Source organism: Heterocephalus glaber, unplaced genomic scaffold, assembly GCF_053883595.1.
Source record: "Heterocephalus glaber isolate CG9 unplaced genomic scaffold, H.glaber_assembly_v1.0 deba00001072, whole genome shotgun sequence".
NCBI classification, from domain to species: domain Eukaryota; kingdom Metazoa; phylum Chordata; class Mammalia; order Rodentia; family Bathyergidae; genus Heterocephalus; species Heterocephalus glaber.
The window spans coordinates 5,575,556-5,601,453 of record NW_028258189.1 but is presented as its reverse complement, the minus strand read 5'-3'; the positions used below and the strand labels follow the sequence as shown (position 1 = coordinate 5,601,453).

Sequence of the window (25,898 nt, the reverse complement as noted above, 5' to 3'; positions counted from 1 at the left end):
AGTTTGGTGTCAGTGCCAGGCCAGGCCAGGGGCACGGAAAGAGCCCAGCAGAGGGCTCTCCTAGCTGCTTAGAAAGCCAAGCCCTGAGATCCCATTAGTGCCGGCCTCCGCCCAGGTCCACACCCAGGGATAAAGCACTGGGGTTGTCTTTATTTGAGTTTTTTAGATCAGCAAATGAGACAGCAAGGCGGAGTGTGTTGGTGCACGCCTGTCGTCCCAGCACTGGGGAGGCTGAGGCAGGAGGACTGCCGTGAGTTTGAGCCCAGCCCGGGCTGCATAGCGAGTTCAAGGCCAGAGTTTAAGGCCAGCCCGCCGGGCTGCCAGGCGAGAGCCTGTGTCCAAAAAAGAAACAAAGAACTGTAAACTGGAATAGTGGCACCGATCAGGGTGATACAGCTACAGAGTGGTCCTGTCTGTCTTGGCCACATACACTTAAAGTTGCACAACATACAAATAAAAAGCTTCCCTACTCTTTCTGAAAACACCCAAGGCCTGGTAAGCAGCAAAGAAGGAACCTGAAGGAGCAGGAAGCTGCAAAGCTTTCTTTCCTCAGCCCTCACGCAACCCCCATGAGCCGCAATTTCTGAGCCCGAGGACTCTGCCTTTAAACCAGTACATGTGAAGCTAGTCCATGCCTCGCCATTTCTAATAGTCAGTCTACACTCCGCCCAGAAGGGGCTGCTCCTTCAAGCCAGGAGTCTGCTCCCTAACCACGGCAGCTCCAGGCCACAGGTAAAAGGTACGTCATTTCCGGACTCCACTCGGGAGGCTGAGGCTGGAGAATCCCGGCCATTCTGAAGCCAGCCTGGGCTCCAGGGTGAGTTCAAGGCCGACCTGGATTACACAGCCAGACCCCTTCTCTCTCAAGACACAAAACAGAAGTGTGTTCCGGGTGGTTAGCGCTGGCCACGCCTACACTGATGTTTACTCAACATTAAAGAGAAGGCTTGGAGGGGTCTGGCGTGGCGGTCACACCTGTAACCCCAGCCCTCGGGAGTCTGAGGCAGGAAAATCGAAAGAGCCAGCCCAGCCTGCGTCAGAGTGAAAAAATATCAAAGAGCCAGGGGCCGAGCTCAGAGGAGAGGCCCTGGGTTCAAAAGTCCTAAGCCGGTGGGGGAGAAAGCTCCTCACTGGGACCCCCGCCGCTATTTTTAAGGACGAGATGACTCCAGTGCAACAGCCGGGAACAAACACAGTGGCCGCCCTGAGGAGTTTCCACCCGGGGCCTCAGGTCTGCCCCGCCCTGGGCCCCAGTAACAACTCTCAGTCGCTGGGACAGTAGCCTCGAGGTTCCCAGGGGGAGCTAAGAAAAGAGGGAGCCGGAGAGCCAGGCGTGGCCCCTCCCCGGCCCAGGGTCCTTCAGCTGACAAACCACACACCACAGCAATTCCCTTCAACACAACACTCCGGAGGCTGAGGCAGGACAGCCACCCGGGATCCCATATTTCCGGCTGCACATACCCAATGGGGTCAAATTCGCACTCACTCCCCCGGAGGAAGGCACTCGCGCGCTGAGAACCAACCAAAGGTGGCCCAAGCCCCGAGGCAACCCCAGCCCCCGCGCTGTGTCCGCTAGGGGTCTGGCCAGCTGCTGTCCAGGGACTGAGCCTGGGCATGGATGGGGGGCTCAGGCTGGGGAGGGGGGTCCCCCAGATTTGGAGCGTGGACGGATGGAGAACCGAAAGAAAGACGGAGCAGGGCGCACAGCGCGTCCAAGTCGAGGGCCCCCTGCGCACCCCATAAGGTTCTTTTGGTACCGGGACCGGGATCGAACTCGGGACTTTGCGCTTGCGAGGCAGGCGGCGGCACCACCGAGCGGCATCCCCGGCCCGGCACCCCGTAAGTTTCACGACTCCCATCAGCTCAGCAGTGGCCTGGGTGTGCAGGTTACAGTGGGGCTGGGGTCTCCACGGTAGGCTGAGGCAGGAGGGTGCATCACCGCGCGTCACTCACCCACGACGGCCAGCGTGTCCAGGTCCTGCAGGCCGGAGACGGGCGGCGCGGGGGGCGGCGAGGGCGCGTGCGCTCTGCCCGGGGCGCCCCAGTTCCCCGCCGGTCGGGGTTCGGGGTCCCCCGCGGGCGCCTGGGCCGAGCCGGGCGGGTCCATGGGGCGCAGGCGCGGGCCTCAGACACATGGGCGCGGCCCGGAGACCCGGGACAAAGGGGGGCGCGGCCGGGCCTCCCTGCAGGAGCAGCAGCAGCAGCAGCAGCAGCAGCCGGTGGTCGTAGCCCGGGGCCTCCGAGGACCCGCGCCGGGGGCTCGGGGCCGGCGGCGGAGATGGCGCTGCCTCGGCGGCCGGAGCAGGGTGCGCGGCCCGGGCGGGCGGGGACTCGGAGGTGTCCGGGAGGCGGGCGCCCCGCTCGCTGCTGCTCCTCCGCGCCGGAGCCGGGCCGGGGCTGCGCTCGTCGGGCGGAAGCGGTCACCCGGGCGGGCGGGGCGTCGCCGGCGCACCGCGCTCCGCCCCCGACTCCTACGCTACCGCCGCGGCCCCGCCCACGGCGCCCCTCCCGCGCCGAGAGATTGCCCCTCACCCCGCCCAGCAGGCGCCCCCGCGCGCGGCCCCCGACTCAGGCAGGACGCGCCCCACCCCGAGGGTGCTGGGCCGGGAGGCGGGGCTGCCGGGCGGGGCGCGGGGATGCGCGCTGGGCGAGGCCGCCCCTGTCGCCGGGAGGAGGGTGGAGCCCGGGGCGCGCGGGGCAGCGCCGGCCGAGTTGGAGGCTTTGCCCGAAAACGGAAGCGTAACCCAGCCGGGCGCCTCGCACCGGAGGCCGAAGTGCACCAGGCCCGCCATCCCGGCGACTCGGGAGGCCGAGGCAGGAGGATCCCCCAGCCTCACAGGGCGGAGGGCGCTGTGGGTCCGAGGGCGCTCGGTCATCTTGAGGGGCGCGGCCCAGCGAACCGGGACGGCAGGAGGCGTGGACGGCGCGGGGTGCGGCCCTCACGTGTGTAGCTCGGGCTGGCCTGGGAGTCACGGACCCTCCTGCCTCGGCCTCCCCGCTGAGAGCTGGGCTGGCAGACCGACGGCCGGGGCTCACGCGCGTGCGCGCCACAGGTCCTGCCCTGGGAAGCGGCCGCCGCCCCGCAAGGCGCGGGAGAGTCCTCAGAGCTCAGGGCACGGGGGGAAGGGCCGGTCCCTGCGGTCGGCGCTCAAGGCTCCCCGCCGTCCGGATTGTGCCGGGTTCTGGGGGAGAGCGAGGGGGGCCTGAGCTAGGTCGGGCGGACGGGGAGCGGCGCCCCGACGGGACTGGCGGTAGAAGCAAAGCCCCGAGGGGGCCGGGCGCCGGGCCGCCTGGCCGTGATGGCAGCGCGCGGGAGGCCGAGGCAGGAGGGTCACTGGTTGGAGTCCGGCCCGGGCAACGCGCTGAGACCCTGCCTCAGAATTTAAAAAGCCAAATAAAAAAGAGCTGAGGATGAAGCTCAGTGAAAAGAATTTGGAGTCGATTCGCAGGAGTAGAACGCGCGCGCACGCGCACCCTTGTTATCCTGGCCCTCAGGGAGGCCGAGGCAGGAGGGTTGCCGGGAGTCCGGGCTTAACCTGGACCACAGAGCAGGAAAATCAAAGGGAAAATAGAGTGAGACTCTCAGTGGGGCCGAGCACGGCGCCCACACCAGTGTTCCCGGCCTCTTGGAGGCCGAGGCAGGAGGGCTGCCCGCTGGAGCGCGGCCGGGGCAGTTTTCTGGCTCAGCGAGACGGACCCGTGGGTGGAGCCGGGGAGATGGGGGACTCCGGCGGCCGGGTGGCTGCCATCTGTCCTCGCAGCCCTGCGGGAGGCCGAGGCCGAGGCGGAGGCGGAGGCGGAGGCGGGGGTCTCAAGTTGGAGCCCTGCCCGGGCCGGATCGCAGTGCGAATCCACACCGCGGGGCACCCTTCGGGGCGACTGTCGGGATCCGGGAGGCCAAGGAGACGATGCTGCTTGTGCGGATGCGGCTGAAGGACGGCCCGGTCCCGTCCGCTGTGAGGGCAGCAGACAAAAGCTCGGGACCCCTTCACCCAGCGCTGGACACGAAGCAGCCGCTCAGCGCACCCGGAACCAGCAAGGTTTCCTTTCTCCTCCCCTCCTTGCTTCCTGCCTTCCTCCCTCCTTCCTCCTTCTGTGTCTTTCTTTCTCTTTTCGTTTCCTTTTGCCTTTTCTGCTTTTATTTTTCTGAGACCGGGTCTCCCGATGCATTTTGGCCTCGCCACCATCCCCCTGCCTCAGCCTCCTGAGGGCTTGTGATGACAGATGTGTGCTCTGTCCTCCGCCCCAGCCACCCTGCTTTGCACTGCGGGGGTTGGAGTCGTTGCGTTTGGTGTACCCCATCTCCTTTTCGCTTTTGATCTCTTAAGACAGGGTCTCGCTCTGTAGTCCAGGCTGGCCTTGAACTCACGGTGATCCTCCTGTCTCGGCCTCCCACGGCGCTGGGATGACAACCGTGTACCAACCACACGTGATGGAATTTTATTGTTTTGGTACCAGGGATCGAACTCAGACCTTGAGCTTGCCAGGCAGGTGCAGTGCTACCAAGCTACACCCCAGGCCCCCGAAGGAATTTTTTAACAAATTGCTTTGTTACTCTGGGCGTGGGGACAGGCCTGTGACGTCAGCATTCACTGTGGCAGGCTGAGGCAGGAGGATCGCAGATTCAAGCCCAGCCCGGGCACCTTAGCAACGTGGTGAGCTCCCGTCTCAAAGTAAAACACAGCAAAGGGCTGGGAACAGAGCTCAGTGCAAAAGCCCTGGGAGCCTTCCACGTCGCTGAAGAAGGAGAAAGAGAGATACATTGGCTTCCAGGCTCCCTAATCCATCCAGTATCTCATTCTCAATTTTGCTTTGTGTTTTGAGACGGGGCCTCACTAGGGAGCTCAGGCTGCTCTTGAACTCTTGGCGATCCTCCCGCCTCAGCCTCCCGGGTGCTGGGATGGCAGCGTTCTCTCTGAAGTGCTCTGGCCGGCCGCAGGAGCTGCGTTCTTCCCACACGAGTCATAAGAGCTCTGTGTGTTCTGCTCCTAAAACTGCCCGTGTCACCTGGACCCAGGCCATCTAGCGCGAACTCTGTGCTTCCCCGTGTTTACGCAGCGCCGGAACAGATTTTCTACCTGCGGTGTAGGTAGATAGATGAGCTCCTAAATTCTTTGGAATTCTTTTTTCAGTGCTTTGGTACTGGAGCTTTCACACTGAGGCCCATCCTCGGCCCTTTTGGTATTTTTTTTTTTTTTTTTGAGGATCTTGCTAAGTTGCCCAGGCTGGTTCTGCAACATGAGATCCTCCCGCCTCAGCCCCCCAGAGTGCTGGGTTAAGAGGCGTGCACCACTCCGCCTGGGTAATGATGGTTCTTGACTTCACAATGTCACCCTCTCCTCCTTGGAGACCTTAGAGTGGATACTGAATGAAGGTGTGCTGTGGTTTCGTCCCTCGACCAAGAACAGATGTTTGGCAATGTCCCTTTACTATGGTTTAGACCGAGATGGACCCCAAGTTCTCCCCTGTTCAATGCTGGTGACTGGATCATGGGGCGCTGTGCTCGTCAGTGGATCCATCATGGAGGAGCTCCTGGTGAATGAGCTGTAGGAGGTGGGGCCTGGCTGGAGGAGGTCACTGGGGTGTGACCTGGAAGGGGGAGTTCTTGTCCCAGCTCCTCCCTTCTCTCTCTGCTTCCAGGTTACCATGATGTGAGCATCTTTCCTCCTCCACTCCTGTCCACCATGATGCTCCTGCCTTGGAGCAGCCAACCATGGACTGAACCCTCTGAGACCATGGGAGCAGCCGACCATGGACTGAACCCTCTGAGACCATGGGAGCAGCCGACCATGGACTGAACCCTCTGAGACCATGGGAGCAGCCGACCATGGACTGAACTCCCAAACCATGAGCCCAGACAAACCAACTTGAGGATGTCAGGTATTGCATTGCAGAAATAGGACAGTGACTTGTTCAGAAGGTTGCAGAACTGTGGAGAATGTGAGTGTAGCAGGATTTTTATCCCACAGAGATGGCCTGCTCTGGAGGTGAATTTGAAGGCCAGTGCCAGTTTGGGAGACAAATGCCACCTTCTTTGGTGAGGAGCTCATCCAGTCTGGGCTTCGGGAGTTCTGAGACAAGTTGCATAGAATTGTCCCACCCTGTTGTTTAAAAGCTGCTAAGTGGAAGGAGCGTCTGAGGGGGACTTTGGAGCAAAAATGTGCAATTTCACCTCTTTAATGATGGCACCTTGTGTCTCCTTCGGTATCAAGACTTTCAGTGCTTGACGTTCAAGATTTCGTCATGCTTCGTATTTGTCACTTGCCATGAGTGACATTAAAAGAAAGGATTAAAAGAAGACCAATGTTTAACATCTCCAGACCATGCTAAGAAATAGGAGTAGAATTCATGACATAGAGAGGGCTTTAGTGCTTGCCCTGAATGTAAATTCTGTGCATTCTCATTGCTTTAGAAGCATGTGGCCCGTCACAGAGACGCAAATGCTGTCACCATCCACGCATCCACCATGTATTTATGCACACATTTGCTCATCCATCCACCCATCCCACATTCAGCCACCCATAGACCCATCAATTCACACAAACATCTGTCTTTCCATTCTTCCATCCATAGTTCATCCATTCAGCCACCCATGCAGCTACACATCTGTGCATACAATCATCCACTTATCCACCCACCCACCCATCCAGCTGTCCGTCCATCCATCCTTCCAGCATATTAACAATCAGTCAATCCATCTATCCATCCATTCATCAGCCAGCCAGCCACCCATTCCTGCACTTATTCTATCTATCTGTCTATCTGTCTATCTATCTATACTTTTTGAGGCCCAGGTTGACTTTGATTCTTCCTTCTGCTTGTGAATGGAGCCAGTCTTTCACACGTATGACTCTAATTCTCCATCACAGTTTTGGGATCTTGGAAGCATTCAGAACCAGCGGGAATGGGAAACGGGGCGGGGAGGAGAGCAGTTGTCACCATGGCAGGATTCTGGTCCTGTGCCCCGTGCCGTGCTCCGTGGAGAGCTGCGTGCTGGATTTTTTTTGCGGGGGGCAGGGGGGCTGCTGGATTTTCCTCTGTCTCTAAGAGCCACATGTTCTGAGCTCCACACTGCACTGAGCATCTACACTATGCCTCCTGTAAGTCTGAACCAAATTAATCGCTTGCTGTGTGCTTCTTCATATTCTCCTTTTCTCTTTGGCAGTATTTCTTCCCTATCTTATGTGTGCGTGTTCACAGGGCTGTCGGTGGTAGGAAACGGGCCTTCACACTCAGCCAACCTGGGGTGATGTCGTGGTCCTGTATCTCAGGGTAATTGTGGTGAAATAGAATCAAGGTATCTTGTACAAAGACCTTATCGTGGTAGGTGGCCAGATATGAGGACTGCATAACAAAAACAATCATTTCCTTGGGTTTTCTACAATGCCTTATAATTAAAAATAATAACACATCGTCTTTCCTTGGGTACTTAGCAGATGACCAATGGTAATCCAGTAATAATACGATGAGTTATAATAATTATATATGATATGTATTTGTGATAGCCCTACCTGCCTGAGAATGTAGACCGATATTGTTGCAGGATTTACAGAAACCGTAGACTGAAAGTGATTCCTTGGTTGGAAGATGAGAACAGAGTCCTGGAAATGCTAACTTCTAAAACATAGAGTCCTCCGATAGCCAACGGGGAACTCCAGTTGTGTGTAGGAAAATGGATGCACCTTAAGATCATGATGTTAAGGGAAATAAATCAGACGCATGAGTTTCCATATCGCATGGTTTTGCTTATATAAGAAACCCAAAGTGTAAATAAAGAGCCAAATAAAAGACAGATAGGAACCAGGTAGAGAGATCTTTCTCAGAGGGGAAGAGGACAAAGAGATAGAGGGACCGGGGAGGAAATGAAAAAGTAGTTGAGGTGTGTTCTGTCCGTGACCCAACTCCACCCAAGAGATGTAAACATCAGCCCACTGCAAACACGGACTCATACATTTTTTTAAAATACCAATAAATATTTTTTTAAAAGCTGGCTGTATTCCCTGCTCCTCGGGTCAAGTGAGGTTCCTTGGTACCTTCCCATATGTAACAAAGTGTAATACATCTTGTTGGGCAGGCGTGGTGGTGCAGCCTGTCATCCCAGCCATCAGGAGGCTGAGGCGGGAGGATCCTTGTGAGTTTGAGGCCAGCTGAGGCTACATAGTGAGTTCAAACCCAAGCTCAACTATGTAGCAGAACCTTGTCTCAAAACACACAAAACAAAAAGAGAACTTGCGACATCTAACCGAAGTAGCTTATGTTGGGGTTACGGGAGATGGCTGTTCTTATTTATAGTTCAGCTTCGGCTCATGTGCCCGACTTCTCAGTTGCTTTAACAACTCAGTTCCTTGAAGAAAGGGAAAAAGAAGAACTAGTTTGTAAGCATTTCTATTTTGAGAACAACACTTCTCTTTCACTTCTGTGTGGTTGAATCAGCCCCGGGGGGTTCCTGTGTGTGTCTGTGTGTCTGTGTGTGGGGGGGTGTGTTTGTGTGTAATGGTTTCCTGCCTGTGCAACCCAGCCATCTATCCTGTCCATCCATCCATCACACATCATGCATCCTCTATCCACCCACCCATCCACCCACCCATCCACCCATCCATCCACACACCCATCCACCCATCCCTAAGTTTTAACAAATGTCTAGCAGTAAAAGACAAATGGCCAAAAGAACCAGGATACGTCATGTAAAGGTGCAAGTTGAATGTCATCGGATTGTATACCTACAATCTACCAATAAACTTAAAAAAATAAGAAAAATTAAAGTTTTATATTACCTTCAAAAAAAAAAAGGCAAATGGCCAGGAACCCCCTCAAAATCCTCTCCTCCTGGGACATCATGCTGCTCTTTCTCTTTCTGTCCATTTGCCCTGTGAATCATTTTTAGTCTCTACCGAAGTACCACAAGTTTGGGTGACATCACTAGAAAGCTGCATTTAATGTTAAATCCATGGTGCATCCCGCCTGCTACAGGGGAGAGCATGAAATGTGCAGTGTGCACCTGGGGGGGGGGTGGCGAACACTGGGAATCGCACTGCTCAGGAGGCTGAGGCAGGAGGATCTCCGCCAGCTTGGGGCCCTCCAGGGCTGCACGGCCAGAGCCTGTCCCCAGAGAGGAAAACAAAACAAAAAGCCAAGCAGGAAGCATGACACATGTGTCCTTTCTGTGAGTGCTAAGCTGGCAGCTGGTCACCCTGGCTCTTCTGCCAGCCCTGCTGTTTTGAGCTCTGTTGCTGGAGGTATGGCTGCCCTTGCTACGCGGGATTCACAGAGGACCCCGCGGAGGCCTGGATAGATCGGGGACAGCGAGTGTGGACAGCCTCACATTCAGCATCTCTTTTGGTCAAAGATTTGCAGAGGGTTGTACAGTATAATTCATATTTTTCATATTGGCCGTGACATTCAGGTGGCGTGCATGATTTTTAAGTGTTTGATTAAATTAATCCACTTTTTTCATTTAACTTTTCTTTGGACATTTTGGGGGGGGGCAGAGCCTCGCAAGGTAGTCCAGGCTGGCTTTGGGCTCACTGTGTACTTGAACTCACAGCGATCCTCCTGCCTCAGCCTCCCCTGTGTTGGGATGGCAGGCGTGTGCTGCCAACCCCAGCCCCTAAGTGGAATTTAGAAAGTGTGTGCGGGTGCCTTTGGCTGTCAGCAGCAGTGGGGCTACTGATAGCTGCTCAACCACTGACCATATACTGTTACTTAGGGATCTCTCATCTACATGTCGGTCCATGCTTTGTCTGTTCTGTACTCTGTATCTATCAATCTGTCCTCTGTCTACTTCTGCATCTATGTAACTGATTCACCTACCCATCTATTGTCTGCCCATTATCTGTCCATCATCGATCTGTCCATCCATCCATCCATCCATCCGTCAGCTGTATAACTGTCATCATTCTACCATGTAACTATCTGCACCTACCTACTGATCTGTTTGTCAGTATCAACAGTCCATAGATAGATGGAGGAATGTGCATATAAAAATACAAAGGTGTATATGTAATATATACATATTATATGTCCACGTGCATGTATAGTACATATTTTAACATGTTCTTTATAGGAATATGTGCAAAATGTATATCATCTCCTCCTCCTCCTCCATCTCCTCCTCCTCCTCCATCTCCTCCTCCATCTCCTCCTCCACCTCCTCCTCCTCCTCCTCCTCCATCTCCTCCTCCTCCTCCTCCTCCATCTCCTCCTCCATCTCCTCCTCCATCTCCTCCATCTCCTCCATCTCCTCCATCTCCTCCTCCTCCTCCATCTCCTCCTCCATCTCCTCCTCCTCCTCCTCCATCTCCTCTTCCTCCTCCTCCTCCTCCTCCATCTCCCCCTCCTCCTCCCCCTCCTCCTCCTCCATCTCCTTCTCCTCCATCTCCTCCTCCTCCATCTCCTCCTCCTCCTCCTCCATCTCCTCCTCCTCCTCCATCTCCTCCTCCATCTCCTCCTCCTCCTCCTCCATCTCCTCCTCCTCCATCTCCTCCTCCATCTCCTCCTCCATCTCCTCCTCCTCCATCTCCTCCTCCTCCTCCATCTCCTCCTCCTCCTCTTCCTGAACCTCCTCTTCCTCCACTTAATCCTTCTTCTCCTCTTTCTCCTCCTCCTCCTTGTTCTCATCTTCTGCAGTGTTTACTGTTTAACATGGCCCAGGCAGAGCGATACCTCTGTCCCTGCTCTTCTCGTGGGGGTCCCTGTTCACAAAGTTTCACCACATTATTACTTTTAATCTTCTCTCCCTTCTCTTCTCCTCCTCCCCCTCCTGCTCCTCCATCTCCTCCTCCTCCATCTCCTCCTTCTCCATCTCCTCCTCCTCCATCTCCTCCTCCATCTCCTCCTCCTCCTCCATCTCCTCCTCCTCCTCCATCTCCTCCTCCTCCATCTCCTCCTCCTCCTCTTCCTCCACCTAATCCTTCTTCTCCTCTTTCTCCTCCTCCTCCTTGTCCTCATCTTCTGCAGTGTTTACTGTTTAACATGGCCCAGGCAGAGCGATACCTCTGTCCCTGCTCTTCTCATGGGGGTCCCTGTTCACAAAGTTTCACCACATTATTACTTTTAATCTTCTCTCCCTTCTCTTTCTCCTCCTCCTCCATGTCCTCCTCCTCTTCCTCCTTCTCTTCGTCCTCTTCCCCCACCTCCTCTTCCTCCTCCTCCTCTCCCCCTTCCAGATTCCCTTTAGCAGAGAAAAGAAAACAGGACGCGGAGTTACCTGGAGGCACCAGGGTGAGTCTGTTTCGGGGTTTCCCAGGGGTCCTGATTCCCACCCCTCCCTGGGAGTCCCACTCCCAGAGCTCGGGGTTGGCCCTGGCTTTGCTGTTCCAAGTCTAATTGCTCCAGGCCACGCCCACACTTACTGGGTCCCAGGCCGACACTTAGCCAGCCAGGCTTTCTCCTGGAGACGCGGGCTCACTCTCACAGAAGCGAATGCGGGCAGGAAAGCTTCGGTGAGGAGTCTCCTCAACGTGCCTCATTAAGGATTTAGATTTACGGCCAGGTGGTGTTGGACAAGTGCAGAAAAGCCTGCTTTGAAAATAAAACAGAAAATTTACCTAAACCTCTGGGCCTGGAGCCTGGCATTCCCACGTGTTGTGATGCAGCAGCTGCAAACCCACCCGCGGGAGAGCGGGAACCCAGCTGCGCCGAGTCACCCCAGGCAACCGTAGAAGGGCGGCCGCCCGCCCGCCCGAGGGCGCACTGTGGTCCCACCTGCTCCTATGAATAAAGTTTTATTGGCACAGCCACAAGGATTCACGCAGGCACTGCCTCTGTCTCTAGCTGTTTCCTATAGAACCATGCCCTCCTTGAAAGATGCTTGGTGGCCCAAATCTCCACGTAGTCACTCTTTCAGTACTTGTTTCTTATTCTTTTTCTTCCTTCCCTCTGCTTCCTTCCTCCCTTCCTTTCTCTTCTGACAGGCTCTTGTCATGTGGTCCATACTGGTCTCGAATTTGCTATGTCATCGAAGCTGGGCTTCAGCTTTCCACCCTCCTGCCTCTGCCTGCCACCCTGCCGGTACTGTACCAGGGACCACGACGTCTGAAATGAGCTTGGTCCTTTTAGACAGGCTGTTCATAAAACCACGTCATTACAGATTTGACATCGTCCCTTAAGAGCCTTTGCTTGTTCTATGTAAAATTTCAGTAGTTGTTTTCCTGATGCTTGTTGTTGATGTTGATGTTTTTGCTGTTATCGATGGTGGTGGCGGTGTTTTGAGACAGGGTCTCACTACGTAGTCCGGGCTGGCCTTGAACTCATATGTCGCCCAGGATAGCCCAGGATGAGCACCTTGAGCTCATGGGGATCCTCCTGCCTCAGCCTCCTGAGTGCTGGAATTACAGGCCTGTGCCACCACGTTTGGCTCCTGATGCTATTCCTGCTTCCTCGGAGTAGAGAACTGCTGATTCCAAATATTCAAGGTAAAGCACAAAGTGAGCTCATTTGATAAGCTAAGGAGCTGATTTATTCATTTCTGTTTTCTCTGTCTAACATTTACTTTCCCTATAGCACTAGCTTTCAGAGAAAACAGGTTGAAATTTTCTTACAGAATTTCATGGGCAGCCCTCAAAGTATTTTTAACTTAGGAGTTCACGTTTGGTGTGACACATTTTTGTTACACTTTTTGTGTAACATTTCCTTGGAAAGGCAAACTTGCTCACAAAACATCCCCGGGCAGGTCTTGCCTGCCATTGGCTCCTAAAAATAGTTTGGCAAAAGCAACCAAAGTAACAAGAAACTCAGACGCGTGAATATGACTCATTTTGGCAAATGTAGGAGCATCAGAACTTGTATAGATTTTGAAATTCAATGCCAATGGAAATTTTAGACTGTTTAATTCCCTCAAGGAGTCAGAAGGTTTTTCTCATGAAGAAAACTTCTTGTTTATGAGGGAAATTAACATTTCCTTGGATGTCAGATATTTATCATAACAAATTCCTTAGTGCATAAAAACTCAGGAAATCTCAAATAGCCATTGATCTTAATGCATGGATAGCCTGAAAAATAATACAAAGGGAGCACTTGGACAGTGGGTAGCTTCATAAGACCTCAGTGTGATCTAGAACTTGGGGGGTTTTGATCTCGGTAAAAACCCTCTCTTTGGCTTTTTTCATAATAACTGAAGCTACCAGTGAGAAAATTGTTTTGCTAGTTAAATCAGAAGTCCCAGGAAATCCACACTTTCCTTCTTTCATTACTTGGTCTGTGATAGGGATGCCTGAATATGGTCTGTACTATTTGCTCTTTTTAAACAAAGGAATTAAATGCCTTAGTCTATCCGGGAGGCTCTAGCAAATTGACACAAATTGCATGGCTCAAAAAGTAGACCTTGGAGGCCCAGTCCTGGAGGCTGAGGTTCACTGCACTGGTCTCTCCCTGTCTCAGTCCATCAGGGCCGCCATATGCAATCCCACAGCCCGGGTGGCTGACACACAGCAGGGCTTGGTGCCCAGTCCTGGAGGCTGAGGTCCAAGGTCCAGGCGTGGCAGAGCCCGTGTCTGGTGAGGCTGCTTCCCGGGTCATAGGTGGAGCCTTCGCGCTGTGTCCTTCCCTGGTGGAAGGTGGGGGCTTTCGGGTCTGATGAGGAGGATGCAGATCCCATCCGTGCGGCTCCACCTTCAGGACCTCAGCACCTCCCAAATGCTTGCTGCATGAGGGGAAGTAGCATGGAAATTTATTAATTTCATGAAATTGTAGGATTATTTTTCCAGAGTATTTGTTTCTTTAAGCAGGAACCTTTCTTCTTTAAAGGCATTAGAGAATGAGCTTGCTTTTGCTCCCGAACTTTGAGTCTCTCAAATTTTCTCTTTCCCGTGTAACTCACAGGAATGGTTTCCTTTGCTGTTCCCCGTTCAAACCAAGTTTCCTGCCCAAGCCAGGCATGTTGGCTCATGCCTATAATCCAGCACCCTGGAAGCTGGGGGAGGAGGCCTGAAAATTGAAGACCTGCCTGGGAAACTTTGTACTGTAGTAAGGAGACCCTGTCCTGAACTCACAATATCAAAAGAAAAAGAATGAGGAATGTAGCTCAGTCCAAAGGGCTTGGATTCAATTTCTGCCCCTGGGAAAAATGAATCCTGTTCATACTTCTGATCCATTCGTGTTAAGAATCAAAGCAAAAGTAGCAGCCTGCCTATGGAAACTGGTCGTTATTTCTACAATAAACATCGCCTTGTGAGTCACATTCGTGATTACAGGTTTTGCGTGGCACGTAATTAATGTAGCAGCTGCCCTGCACAATCAGACAGTAAGGAGTTTTCATTGGAGGTTTCTTCTGAGTCACTGATGATAAAAACGTTCTTTAGACATCATGGCAAATGAACCAGGGCACCCGAGCGACCTTGTCATCCACCAGAAGACAAACATGCTGGTGGCAGGTGAGTCTCAGGTTGCTGAAATGTCTTCATTGGCTTAGTTTGGAGCTGAAAGCCACAATTAGTCAGGAAGTTCCCTTCTCAAACTTTTGCCGGGCCAGGAAAGTGAGTGCTTTTTGGGTGTATTTTTGCAGGACAGAGATAGCCTTACACTGTATGTATGTGTATGTGGACAGACTAATCGTAAGGTGATGTGATCATTTTATGCACTTTTGTTTGCTCTGGGCAAGAATAATTACCTTGTGACCTACACGCTCCAGAATTTTCCAAGTGTATTGAACACTAAATGTTGACCACAGCTGGTGTGATTAACAAAATACAGTGAATGTTTGGATTGTTTAAAAATTATTACACTAATTGACACATGGACATTCGTCCTCCCTTAAAATCCTCCTCCTGACTTTGAGCACACTCCTCCCACTGTCCTGGCCACTTCCAGCAGCAGCTCTGGAGTCCTCTTTCCTGAGGGCATCACCAGGTGTGGTCACAAACACAGTGACTGCTCTGCCAGGGTCCGTCCAGGGGAAAGGCAGCTCGTAAACACATGATGCTGTGTCCTCCTCCACCCGAGTCACCGCATCTGGCACCATGCGACTCCCGGCTCCTCCCCAATGTCAGGATGACCCGGAAAGGTCACTGTTTTGAGTCCACTCAGGACATCAAGGCAGCCAGGATGGCGCAGCTAAAGACCCTCAGGAAAGAGGACTCCAGAGCTGCTGCGGACAGCGGCCAGGACGGTAGGATGAACGTGTTTGATTTGAAAGGGGAGGATTTTGTCTTGGGTACTTTACCCTTCAGATTTTGGTAGGTTTGTTTTCCTTCAACTTCTAAGTCCCCAAGAAAAGATTAATGAACTTGAAGACATTACATCAACCACAAAATACATATATGTGCGTGTGTGTGTGTGTGTGTGTGTGTGTGTGTGTGATCAGATATACAGTGTCTACCCACAAATGACTTCAGGAAAAGAGAAACTTGTGTAAAAATCTTAATAGTAAATGTATTGAGGCACCATGAGGCTCATACAAGTTACCTTTGGCCTCTACAATGACGAGAGCTCCTCACAGCGGTAGCTGTGGGCTTCCAGGCATTGATTAGCACAGCGAACTGCTGCTTGGGTGACCCCTGGTCATTGAGTTTGCTGCAGGTGCATTTTCAATTTCTTCTCTAAGGGCCGGCAGTGTAGAGGGTTTTCTGCAGCATACGACATCCTCTAGGGTCCCCCACATGAGGGTTAGTCCTTCTGTTGAAAACACATCATACTATTCTTCTTTTCCTGAAGTGTGTATACATTTTTTTTTTGCAGACTCTGTATATGTGATCAGATAACATTTTTCTAAGTTTTGTATTTATGACAAACCCTGTGTGAATCAAGAGTTCATATTGTAATATCTAAAGGTATACTCAAAAGTAGATGTTTCTTATTTCCCTCCCTGGAATAGTGGAGATCTTGAAGAAGGAGATTAAATTTATTCATTTCCCAAACATAGCCCCAGGGTGAGGGATGAGGGACATTTCCACAAAATACTTTACTCTCATTATGTTTTGTTGAGAATTGTTACTCGATCTTGACTGAACATAATTTTTTGGTGTGTGTCCTATTAGGGATTGAACCATGGGCCTTCATACTGAGGCACACCGCTGACCCTTTTTAAAAATAAATTTTGTTTTTCTTTTCAGGCAGAGTCCTCCTCAGTTTGCTAAGTTGCCCAGGTTGTGCTTGAATTTGCAGCCTCCTGCCTCGGCCTCCCAGAGTGCTGGGATTGCAGGTGTGAGTCCACCAGGATTAGCCATGAGATCATTTAAAGGATTGAGGAAAGATAGGCAAAGTGCACTTGGGAATCACTTGTAATACGCTGTTTCTTATTCCTCTAATTGGTAGTAGTGTGATAACGTATTCACCTCTCTAACTGAAGTGATTTTGTGAATATAGAACTCGTAAGATGCAAACATCCACCTCGTGTGCTCTTTTAGTTCTAAGAGCACAGAGAATTTATGCCAAATAAAAATCCACGAATTCACGTCATTATACGACAATTGTAGTGGTTTTTTTCATCCCATATGGAACAAAAAAGTTTATAAACTTCTTGACTTCCTGGCCATAAAATCCAGCAGCCAGCATAGATGAGATTTCCATACATGTTGTTCCATACATGTTCCATACATGTTGGATGAAGGGTAAGGTGAAAATTGGACAATAACTTTGCCCACATCCATAAATGTTCAGTGATTCTCTGCTGTTATGGTGTGGATCTAAAATGTTCCCCCAAATTGCATGTGTGTAGAAGGTGACAGCTCAGGGGGTGCTGTGCTCATCAGTGGATCCATCATGGATGAGCTCCTGGTGAATGAGCTGTAGGAGGTGGGGCCTGGCTGGAGGAGGTCACTGGGGTGTGACCTGGAAGGGTGAGTTCTTGTCCCAGCTCCTCCCTTCTCTCTATGCTTCCTGATCACCATGATGTGAGCATCTTTCCTCCTCCACACCCACCCATGATGTTCCAGCCTTGGAGCAGCCGACCATGGACTGAACCCCCTGAGACCATTGGAGCAGGTGACCATGGACTGAACCCCCTGAGACCATTGAAGCAGCTGACCACGGACTGAACCCCCTGAGACCACTGGAGCAGCCGACCATGGACTGAACCCTCTGAGACCACTGGAGCAGCTGACCATGGACTGAACCCTCTGAAACCATGAACTTAGTAAATGTCTTCTCATTTAAGATGTTGATGTCAGGTATTTTGTTCCAGTGGAAAACTGAACAACATATATGCTTAAATTTTCATAGGAAGAGAACTGTAGAATTCCTTTATTCACTCATTAAACTGCATATTAACCTGGAGTCCATCTACAGGGAAAAAGGTACTGACAATTTTTTTTTTTTAATTTTTAGTGTTTCTCTAATGACATAAGTTTCACAATAAAGTTCTTCCAGGTAAGAAAATAAAATGTAGACATTTTTTCTAAGAAAATTTGCTCTTCCAGGGCTTCTGCCTGTTTTTTAGGAGAAACTATTTCTGACACTTGTTTACTAAAAAGGTACATGTTTTACCAGAGTCAAACGAGGTTCCTAAATTGCCCAGGCTGGACTCCAACTTGTGACACCCCTAACTCCCAGAGTGACTGAATTACAGGCCTGTGCTACAGGACCAGCAAAATACCACCATGCACCAACATATGGAGGATGATAATCGAAGGATCAGCCTGCTGAGGAGAACAAGGAAGAAGTCCCGAAATTATGAATGCTTCCTTTTTTGCCTGGTAGCAATGGCTGTGATTTGGGACTGGTTGTCATTGTAGGGGCCCACTGTGACCCTGTGCCTGTCATTGTTGGCCTAACCCTGACAGCTGCCAGTGTGTATTTAGTCATCTCTGTGTTTGTTGGCTTGGTGTAGAGCTTGGGGGGTGTTGCTGAGAACACAGGACCCTGGCCTCGGGGGCAGGAATTTCCGAGAGTGCCGGACAGGAGATGTCAGAGATGGCCAGCACCTCCCTGTGACTCTGTGATGAACTGTGAATTTGGGACCCTGCTCACACAGTGAGGCATTTTATGTATTATTTCTAATTACAAATAAAATTTGCCTTTTGAAAGCTTCAAAAAAAAAAAAGAAAAGAAAATGTAAGGCTGGGGATGTAGCTCAGTGGCACCGGCCTGCCTGGAAAACGCAAGGTCCTGAGTTCAATCCCCAGTACTGCAAAAAAAACAAACCAGCACTGTCTTCAGCCCGATCCTGTGTTTACGCTCCTACCACTGCTACGTGCGTGGAAGCCCACGAGCTCCTCAACCAAACTGGCTATCTTCGACAGGCCCCTGTTCCAGCTGTTCTCATGGTGCCCTGGAACACACACCTCCCCGATCCTGTCCTCTCCCTCGTCTTAACTCAGATCCTCACTGGGGACAGTGTAGTGTCACCGCTTCTAGCCTCTCTCTCTCTCTCTCTCTCTCTCTCTCGTCCCCAGCCTGGTGGCAGTCTATTCTGTTCTATTCTTTTCATTCTGAAAATGTGATTCTGATCCTCTTTTCCCATGGCTCAGGATCTTCCTGTGACTTCCTTTGCCTTCAAGAAAAAATGTAAACCCCTCGGGGACCTCAGCTGCCATTCTGGGCCCTTGGTGGTGTAATGCCAGCCACAGCTGTTTGCACTCACCCGCTCTGCTCTGCTGACTGCTTGAGCAGTGGATGTGCGCGGTTCTCCCTGGCACGCTGCCCCCCTCCAAGGTCATAACTGCTCACCCATCAGCAGAGCCACGCCCACTCCAGGAGCCCTCCCTGACCCCACCCACTGCAGTCCCAGGCAGGCTTGCTGATGTGCTGCCTCAGGGCCAAGATGAGGTCTATTCAGTGGCTTAGGGCACTTTGACACTTACCACTAAGGGACTGGAGCCACTCTACCATGGCGTCAAACCTCACTTCGCAATCTATAAAGTTATAATGACATATTCGGAACAGTAAGAACAACACTTAATGGCTAACTAAGGTTGTTAGATCGATCTAAGAGAATGTATGCAAAACATTCAGCACAAAGATTTGGGTAAGCACTCAGCGACCTGGTTCACACTGTTGTTGTCACTTGCCTGCTTCTTCCTCCTGCCCCATGGATAACTGCCCTGATGACAGTGGCTGTCCATTGATCTCATCTCCTGGTTCATGGCCTGTAGCACATGCCCACGGATGCTCAATAAACACGTGCTGGGCGGGCAAGTGGATGGGTGGAGAGGCAGGTGGTGGCCAACTGGGGACATGATGTGCACTGAGGCAGAGGAAAAGCTTAATCGGCATTGAAGTTCACGCTTTAAGCCAGAGGTCATTGGACTTTTTCTGCTCTGGGTCAAATGGTAAATATTTCTGGCTTTAAGGGCCATTGAGTCTCTGTCACAATGACTCAAGCCAGCTGTATGGCCAGCAACCTTGCAGGTGCAGGATGCTGAGTGGCCACGTTCCCCCTCAACCTGTATTTACAGAAGCAGGCAGCACACTGGATTTGCCCTGTGACCCGTAAGCTGCTGACTTGTTTTAAATATCTAAATTTACAGGTATAGGGTACTGATTTTATTAGACTGTTAACTGGAGAGGGGCGATTTACAGAGAGTAGATGCAGACTCATAAAAGAAATTCAAGAAAAAGCACTTACCTGTACACTAAAAGAAACAAAATGTGTACTCTTCACTGCTTGCAAGTGACAATTACAGGTTGAGAAATGCTCTGTAAAATGTGTCCAGCACATGGCAGTAGATTAGATACAGTGTGCAAGGCACCTCAATGGCCAACAGAGTTCTCTGCTGACACAGGTCCCCCCACCCCGCCCGGCAGGTTCACTGATGCCTGGGACATCTGCAAGACTCAACAACCCCACCACCTGGCAGGAGGTGGCCTGGTCTGTCTGCATCACATGAAAGTGGACTTTGCCATCCGAGCGTACCGGGCGATCAGAAACGTTGGCATGGTGATGTCCTTGGAGAAAATAAAGGTATACAGCTTTTTCTTAGATTTATCCTATTAAGGTTTAAATACTATTTATTCAAATATTTTAAATTTCTTCAGTTAATTTCACCTAACACGTAAACAGGCGAATAGACAGAACATTCACTTCCTACGGAGTGGTCTTAAAAAAAAAAAAAGTTTGTGTGTTTCTTCTCATCCAAACTGCTTTCTTCTGCAGGGAATAGAGGACTACCATATTTTAGCTGGAAATTTTGCCATGTTTACTAATGATTTCAACCTAGCCCAGGACCTGTACCTCTCGTCCAGCTGCCCTGTGGCTGCCCTAGAGGTAGGGTGGCAAATAAGGAGGAAAAGTACCTGCAGGACCGGGGTGGTGGCACATGCCTGTAACCCCAGCAGTTTGGCAGGCTGAGGCAGGGGGTCCCAAGTTCGAGCCCAACGTGGGGAGCTTAGTGAGTTAGTGAGACTGTCTCAGAAAGGGGCTGGGGATGCAGCTGCGTGTGAAGGCCCTGGGTGCCACTCCTCATACTGGCCCCCCCAAAAGCACAGGCAGAGACAGAATCTCCCCTCACGTAGAGCTGAAACTTCTCAGCACCTGACACCACATCCCTTCCCCTCCTAAAATGTAAACATTTCAGCCTCAAGGGCCCCTGAGCAGTCGTTAACTTAAAAGAGTATTTTCATTCTGCATTCAGTGAAGGCGTAAAAGGCATAGTATTGTGAACATTACTTAATAATTTAAAGTCTAACCGTGTCCAAAGAGAACAGATTGTATAACTTACAAAACTGTAGAAGGAAGGGCTGGGGATTTAGCTCAGTGGTTCCAGCACCTGCCTCGCAAGTGCAAGGTCCAGGTCCCGAGTTCGATTCCTGGTACCCCCCCCAAAAAAGAATCAAAATTGTAGAAGGAAAATAGCTACCATTTAGAGTGTTCGCATGTGCCAGGCACTTTTCTAAGCACTCGACCTATATTCACTCATTCAGCTCTCCTAGGAGTCCTGTGAGACAGGACCACTGCCTTCTCTATTTTCCAGTTGGGAAAACGAAGGCCCATCTGCCTTTTTTCCTTGTTGTATGAAATTCTCTTGCGTATCAAGAGTTGAGAGTCGCAGGACAGCAACTAAGACAGGGTGAAGGACAAGCTTAGGGCCAGGGAGGAAGGGAGGCATGGCAGCATCTGAGAGCGATCGGCAGCCTGGAAGAGCGAGAGACATCTGGATCCGAATCCCAGCCCTGTGTCGCCTTTCTCTGCCCTCAGTCCCACTGTAAAGTGAGGATAGACAGGCCGGGGGATTGAGCTCAGTGGTTCTGCCACCTGCCTTACAAGCGCAAGGGCCCGAGTTCGATCCCCCATACCCAAAAAAAAAAAAAAAAAAGAAAAAAAAGTAAGGATAGCCGTATCCAGCCCACACAATGGCTGCAAACATTTTAAAATAGGAATTAGATCTCTCGGCACAGCATCTGATGAGTAGACACAAAAACAGTAGTTGTTGTAATTAGTATTAGTTATTCCACCCCAAACAAGAACTTCTACAGCTGTCTAAAAGGGGTTGTTTTGAAAATATGTTTATAGCTAATTTTATGGCTTTCTTTCTCATATTATTCCATAGCACCCAGGCGTGGTGGCACATACCTGTAATCCTAGCACTCAAGAGGCTGAGGAAGGAGGAGCGCCATGAGTTTGAGGCCAGCCTGGGCTCCATAATGAGTTCAAGGCCAGCCTGAACTACATAGTGAGACCTTGTTTCAAAAAACAAAAAAAAAATCTCCACAGCAGATTTTCATTTTCTTTTTCATTATTGTTGTTTTTTCAGTTCTGGGAATCAAACCCAGAGCCTGACACATACTAGGCAAGCCTGTCCCGCTGGGCTATTCCTCCTGCCCTGATTTTCATCTTTACAATAATTTTCATTTTTTAAGTTAATTAATTGTAGGAAAAATTTAGATAATTGAACAGTATGCCTGGAGATAACTGTGGACACCCGGAGCAGTTCTGAGGACTTCGACTTGTGCTCACTGCAGGAGACATGTCGCCACGGCGAGCAAAGACCAAGATGTACTTCATAGCTCTTCTGCCTTTTTTTTTTTTTTTTTGAGGTTCTTCTTCTAATGGTAAAAACTTTATTTACTATTTATAAATACATTGCAAGACAAACCTTTCAAAACTACTTTTTCCCCCAAAAACTTAATTAAGAAAATAGGTAGGCAGAACGTCTCAAGAGCCCTTGTAGTTATCAAGGGAGCTCCACGCAGGGGGTCCACCTTGGGACCTCAGGCCTGGCCTTGGGGACCACGGGGGCCCACGGCACGAGCTCCTTTCCTCGGTCACGGCCACGGTTGGTTATATCATCTAGCATCTCTACCATTTTCTCTAGGATGATCTAGTGTCGATCCTATTATATTTGGGGTATGTGGTACACACTGTTAACAATTAATTAAGAACACATCTCCGTATGTATGTGTGAGCGGTAAGGAGTGTCTGTGAGAAGAATTCCAAGTTCAACCAACACAGGTCAGAGATCTCTAAGTGTCCCAGGGTCCGTGCCAGGGTCCCAGCAAGCTGGTCATCTTTCCTGTTTAGATTTTTGTTTTTCCTTTTACATTGTGCAGAGCAGGATACAGGTAAGAGATGAAAATAAAAATTTTGCTTTTGGAGAGCTTAACCTCAAAAATCTTGTTTTGAGGAGTTGAACCAGAAAACACTACTTTCTACAGTCATCTGAAGAATCGTTGCTCAAAAGGCCTCTCAGCGCCGAGGCTGATTGCTCCCCTGCCTCTCTTGCCCCATGGGACCAAGGGCAAGGTGACCCCAGCCACCCAGCCTTCCAAAGGGGCTGCCATGAGGAGGCCCCCGGATGGAGGGTCACCCACACCTGCCGACAGGTTCCTGGGCATCCTGCTGTTAAGACTGCGTCTTAATCTCTCCAGTAGTTTCCAAAGTAGATTAGGTCATCGCCAGATGATGGACAGTCTTCGTGGTCGAGACCCAGGCCCCTGAGTCAAAGAGGTCCCCGTCGGGCTATGTTGGCAGGGGGCGTCAGGACGTCCAGGTGACTGGAGTTGAGGCTTTTCCTATTCTCCTGGGCCTGTGCTCATTTTACAGAGGGTGGGGGAGAAGCTCGTTTGCTGAAGTCTCAGGGTGGGAGGGGTGAGTGGGGCGGGCATGGTCGGGTTGTCCCCTCCGCGGACGAGGGCCCGGGAGGGGAGCCTTCCGTGGAGCGAGGTTTACAGATAGCAGCTAGAAAATTCAAACTGCTTTTCGCTAATTACTGGAAAGATCTCAAGTTTACTACTTAAAGGAACCATAGGGATTTCAAAAATCTGTCTAAACTTTGGTTTTTTTAAAAAATCAGTTCACCACAAAAAGAAATATAACTCGAGGCTGTGGCCAGCTGCTGAGCATGTCCTCGGCAGTCTTTTGTGCCCAATAAGGCGTATTTGAGCTCCACATTAAGTGGTCAGCAGGTCTACCGGCTGTGTACGCTCAGGCAGTGCACGTCCTCCCCTCCTTGCCCTCGGAGTCGTAGCCCGGGAGGGGCTGCCCGTACTTGTCCACGCACCAGCAGAAGCCTCGCTTTCTGCCTTTGGAGGGGCGGCCCTGCTTCTTCTGAAACGAGCCCTTCTTGTCACAGTTTGGGATGGGGACGCCCCGGGGACTCAGCACACTGAGGAACGTCAGGTGGCTGAGCGTGTCTTCCATCTCTCTCCGCCAGGGCCGTGTTCTGTCTCCCGCCTGGACTCGGAGGAGAAGGTCTGGGTGTCCGTGCTCTGGGACTCGTAGTCGACTTTGTAGCGCTGGCCGTCCTTGGCGTGGCCTTTCCCGATGACGTCCATCTTCGTGGGCAGGGTGTGGAACCTGGAGTCGGTCACCCGGTGGGTGCTGGGGATGGCGTGGGTCTGCACGCTTCCGCCCTGGTGGGTGCTGGGGATGGCGTGGGTCTCCACGCTTCCCCGCCGGTGGGTGCTGGGGATGGCCTGGGTCTCCACGCTTCCCGCCCCGGGGTCCTCCTCCGACTCGCTGGCATCTCCCGGAGCGGGGGGCGCCGGCAGCAGGAAGGGGTGCAGGCGGCCGGCGGCGCTGGCGTTGGCGCCGAAGCCGCCGCCGTGCAGGAGCGCGTGCAGCGGGCGCAGCTCCCCGGGCTGCGGCTGGCAGCGGAGGCCAGAGCCGCAGCGCTCGGGGTAGACGCCGCACGCCGGCCGCCGCCCGGCTCGCGCACCAGCTCGGCGCACGCGGGCGCGGTGGGCGGAGCCGCGCCCTGGGCCCGCGCACGCGCGTCGCGGGGCTGGCCGCGCACCACGGGGCCCGCGCCGCAGCGCCGGGGCGAGGAGCGCGGCCGCCCAGAGCGCGGGGCGCGCCCGGTACGTGGCACCCGCCGCTGAGGCCGCGGCTCGCGTGTCCGGGGCACGCGGGGACGGGGTTGCGAGGGCGCGTGGCGGCGGCGGCGGCGGGATCCGGGCGGCGCGCGGCAGAGCCTCAGGGCCCGGTCGCCGCGCCAGCGTCTCTCTCCTGCCTTTCTTTACCGGGGGGCGCGGGGCATTGTTGACTTGGTTCAACATTGGAGGGAATGGCTTCAGAGTGGAGAGGGGTGATTGCGATCTGTCGGTTCTTTAACCTCACGTTGAGGGAGGGGTATGGGAGCTGGATACAGAGGTCAGAGGCCGTTCAGTAGGGGTCAGAAAAGCTCAGTACAAAAGGGTAGCTGTGAAAAGGCAGATAAGCCTGCCCTAGTTCAGTGCCCGGCAAAGACCAGCACCTAAACAGTGTGAGTTATCACTGATTCTCCAGATGGGTAAGGAAGGTGAGGAATGAGTCTTAAGATTCTCATTCTTGAGAGGCTGGCTTATATTTGGAATATACGTTTATATATTTGGAACCAGGGAGAGAAACAGTTCAAATGTTATTTATGTTTTCTGTTATTCAATTGCAATATAGCTTCAAACGGTCTAAGAAAAGACTATCAATTCCTACAGTAAAGCGTGTCTCAACTTTTCATTATTTCCCTTGTAGGATGGGAAATTAATTTTGGCTTATTATGTCCATTTAAATTTAATTTGTCCTTACTGAGAAAAATCAAATATGAAGGCATGACTTTGTTGGGGAGGACTGAGCGTGGGGCGCGTCACAAACCTCGGTCAGCGCTGAGATTCTGCGCCCCGGAGGCTCTGTCAGCTCCACCGAGCATGCCAGTTTTTGTAACCGCTTTCGTGAAAGGTGGCACCATGCGGGGACTCTGCGGAATCATTCGGTCTTCGGAAGTTAAAGTCTTTCTCTTCCTAACAGATGAGGAGGGATTTACAGCACTGGGACAGTGCTCTTCGACTGGCAAAACGCTTGGCCCCAGAACAAATACCGTTTATAGCAAAAGAGTATGCGATTCAGCTTGAATCCACGTAAGTCCTCGCCTTCTGCCCTTTAATCGGTAGCTAACTGCTGCGTACCTTCAGTTCTGAACTGCCATTAATGGGAAGGCCTTCCCTCGACTTAACCATTTCTTTTCAGGGAGAAGAACCTTTGTATCTAACGAATGATAATCATGCATTTGTCCACTTTCATTTTTAGCCTGTACTGTAAGCTTGGGTCTAGGCCTTCTCCCCATTTAGGGTCTAGGCACCATTTGAACCACCCGTAGCCCTCAACAGGGATGCACACCATCAGAGTGACACACTGCACTCACGATCCTGACCTCTTAGCACGCTGAGGGCTTGCAGTGTAATTTCAAGGCAGAGGGAAGGATACGGAAATTGGTTCGTGCTGCTATAACACAATACCCGAGACTGGGTAATACAAAGAGCAGACATTCACTCTGGGAAGCTTAGGCAGGAGGGCTGCAAATTCAAGCCCAGCCTGGGCAATTTAGTGAAAACTAATCTCAAAATAAAAACTGAAAAGGGGGCCAGGGATTTAGCTCAGTGGTTTCGCCGCCTGCTGCCCAAGCACGAGGACCTGAGTTCGATTTTTTGTAAACCACTGAGCTAAATCCCCGGCCCAAACTAACAGTTTTATTATGTGTTATACTTGTGATCAGGATTAAAACGGCCATCAGTACTATAAATCCTAGTTTGTTCCTCTGTTTCTATCTTGAATAAAC

The 25,898-nt window shown here is 51.7% G+C and overlaps 3 protein-coding genes and 1 pseudogene across 6 annotated transcripts in view; 2 read left to right on the top strand and 2 right to left on the bottom strand.

Moving 5' to 3' along the window:
* The window catches only part of Prkx (protein kinase cAMP-dependent X-linked catalytic subunit), a 52,322-nt gene extending 50,088 nt beyond the window's left edge, over positions 1-2,234 (bottom strand). For all 4 annotated transcript variants that reach the window (XM_087209943.1, XM_087209944.1, XM_087209945.1 and 1 more), the window contains exon 1: positions 1,954-2,234. In XM_087209943.1, the coding sequence (XP_087066069.1) occupies positions 1,954-2,107 (154 nt within the window). In that variant the 5' untranslated portion in view covers positions 2,108-2,234. The remainder of the gene's footprint in view (positions 1-1,953) is intronic.
* Positions 2,106-7,412, top strand: LOC147828455 (uncharacterized). The gene is made up of 3 exons (XM_087209895.1): positions 2,106-2,177; positions 2,230-2,943; positions 5,641-7,412. Exons 1-3 carry the CDS (start codon positions 2,106-2,108, stop codon positions 5,653-5,655), a joined length of 801 nt encoding a protein of 266 aa, XP_087066021.1. The 3' UTR covers positions 5,656-7,412.
* A 6,890-nt stretch (positions 7,413-14,302) lies between these two features.
* Positions 14,303-25,898, top strand: part of LOC101711027 (WD repeat-containing protein 19) — a 31,663-nt gene continuing 20,067 nt past the window's right edge. Inside the window, exons 1-3 of the mRNA XM_087209894.1 lie at positions 14,303-14,369; positions 23,591-24,168; positions 25,091-25,200. Coding sequence (XP_087066020.1) covers positions 14,303-14,369; positions 23,591-24,168; positions 25,091-25,200 — 755 coding nt within the window. The remainder of the gene's footprint in view (positions 14,370-23,590; positions 24,169-25,090; positions 25,201-25,898) is intronic.
* On the bottom strand, positions 21,588-25,095 carry LOC101700397 (insulin-like growth factor-binding protein 3 pseudogene; annotated as a pseudogene).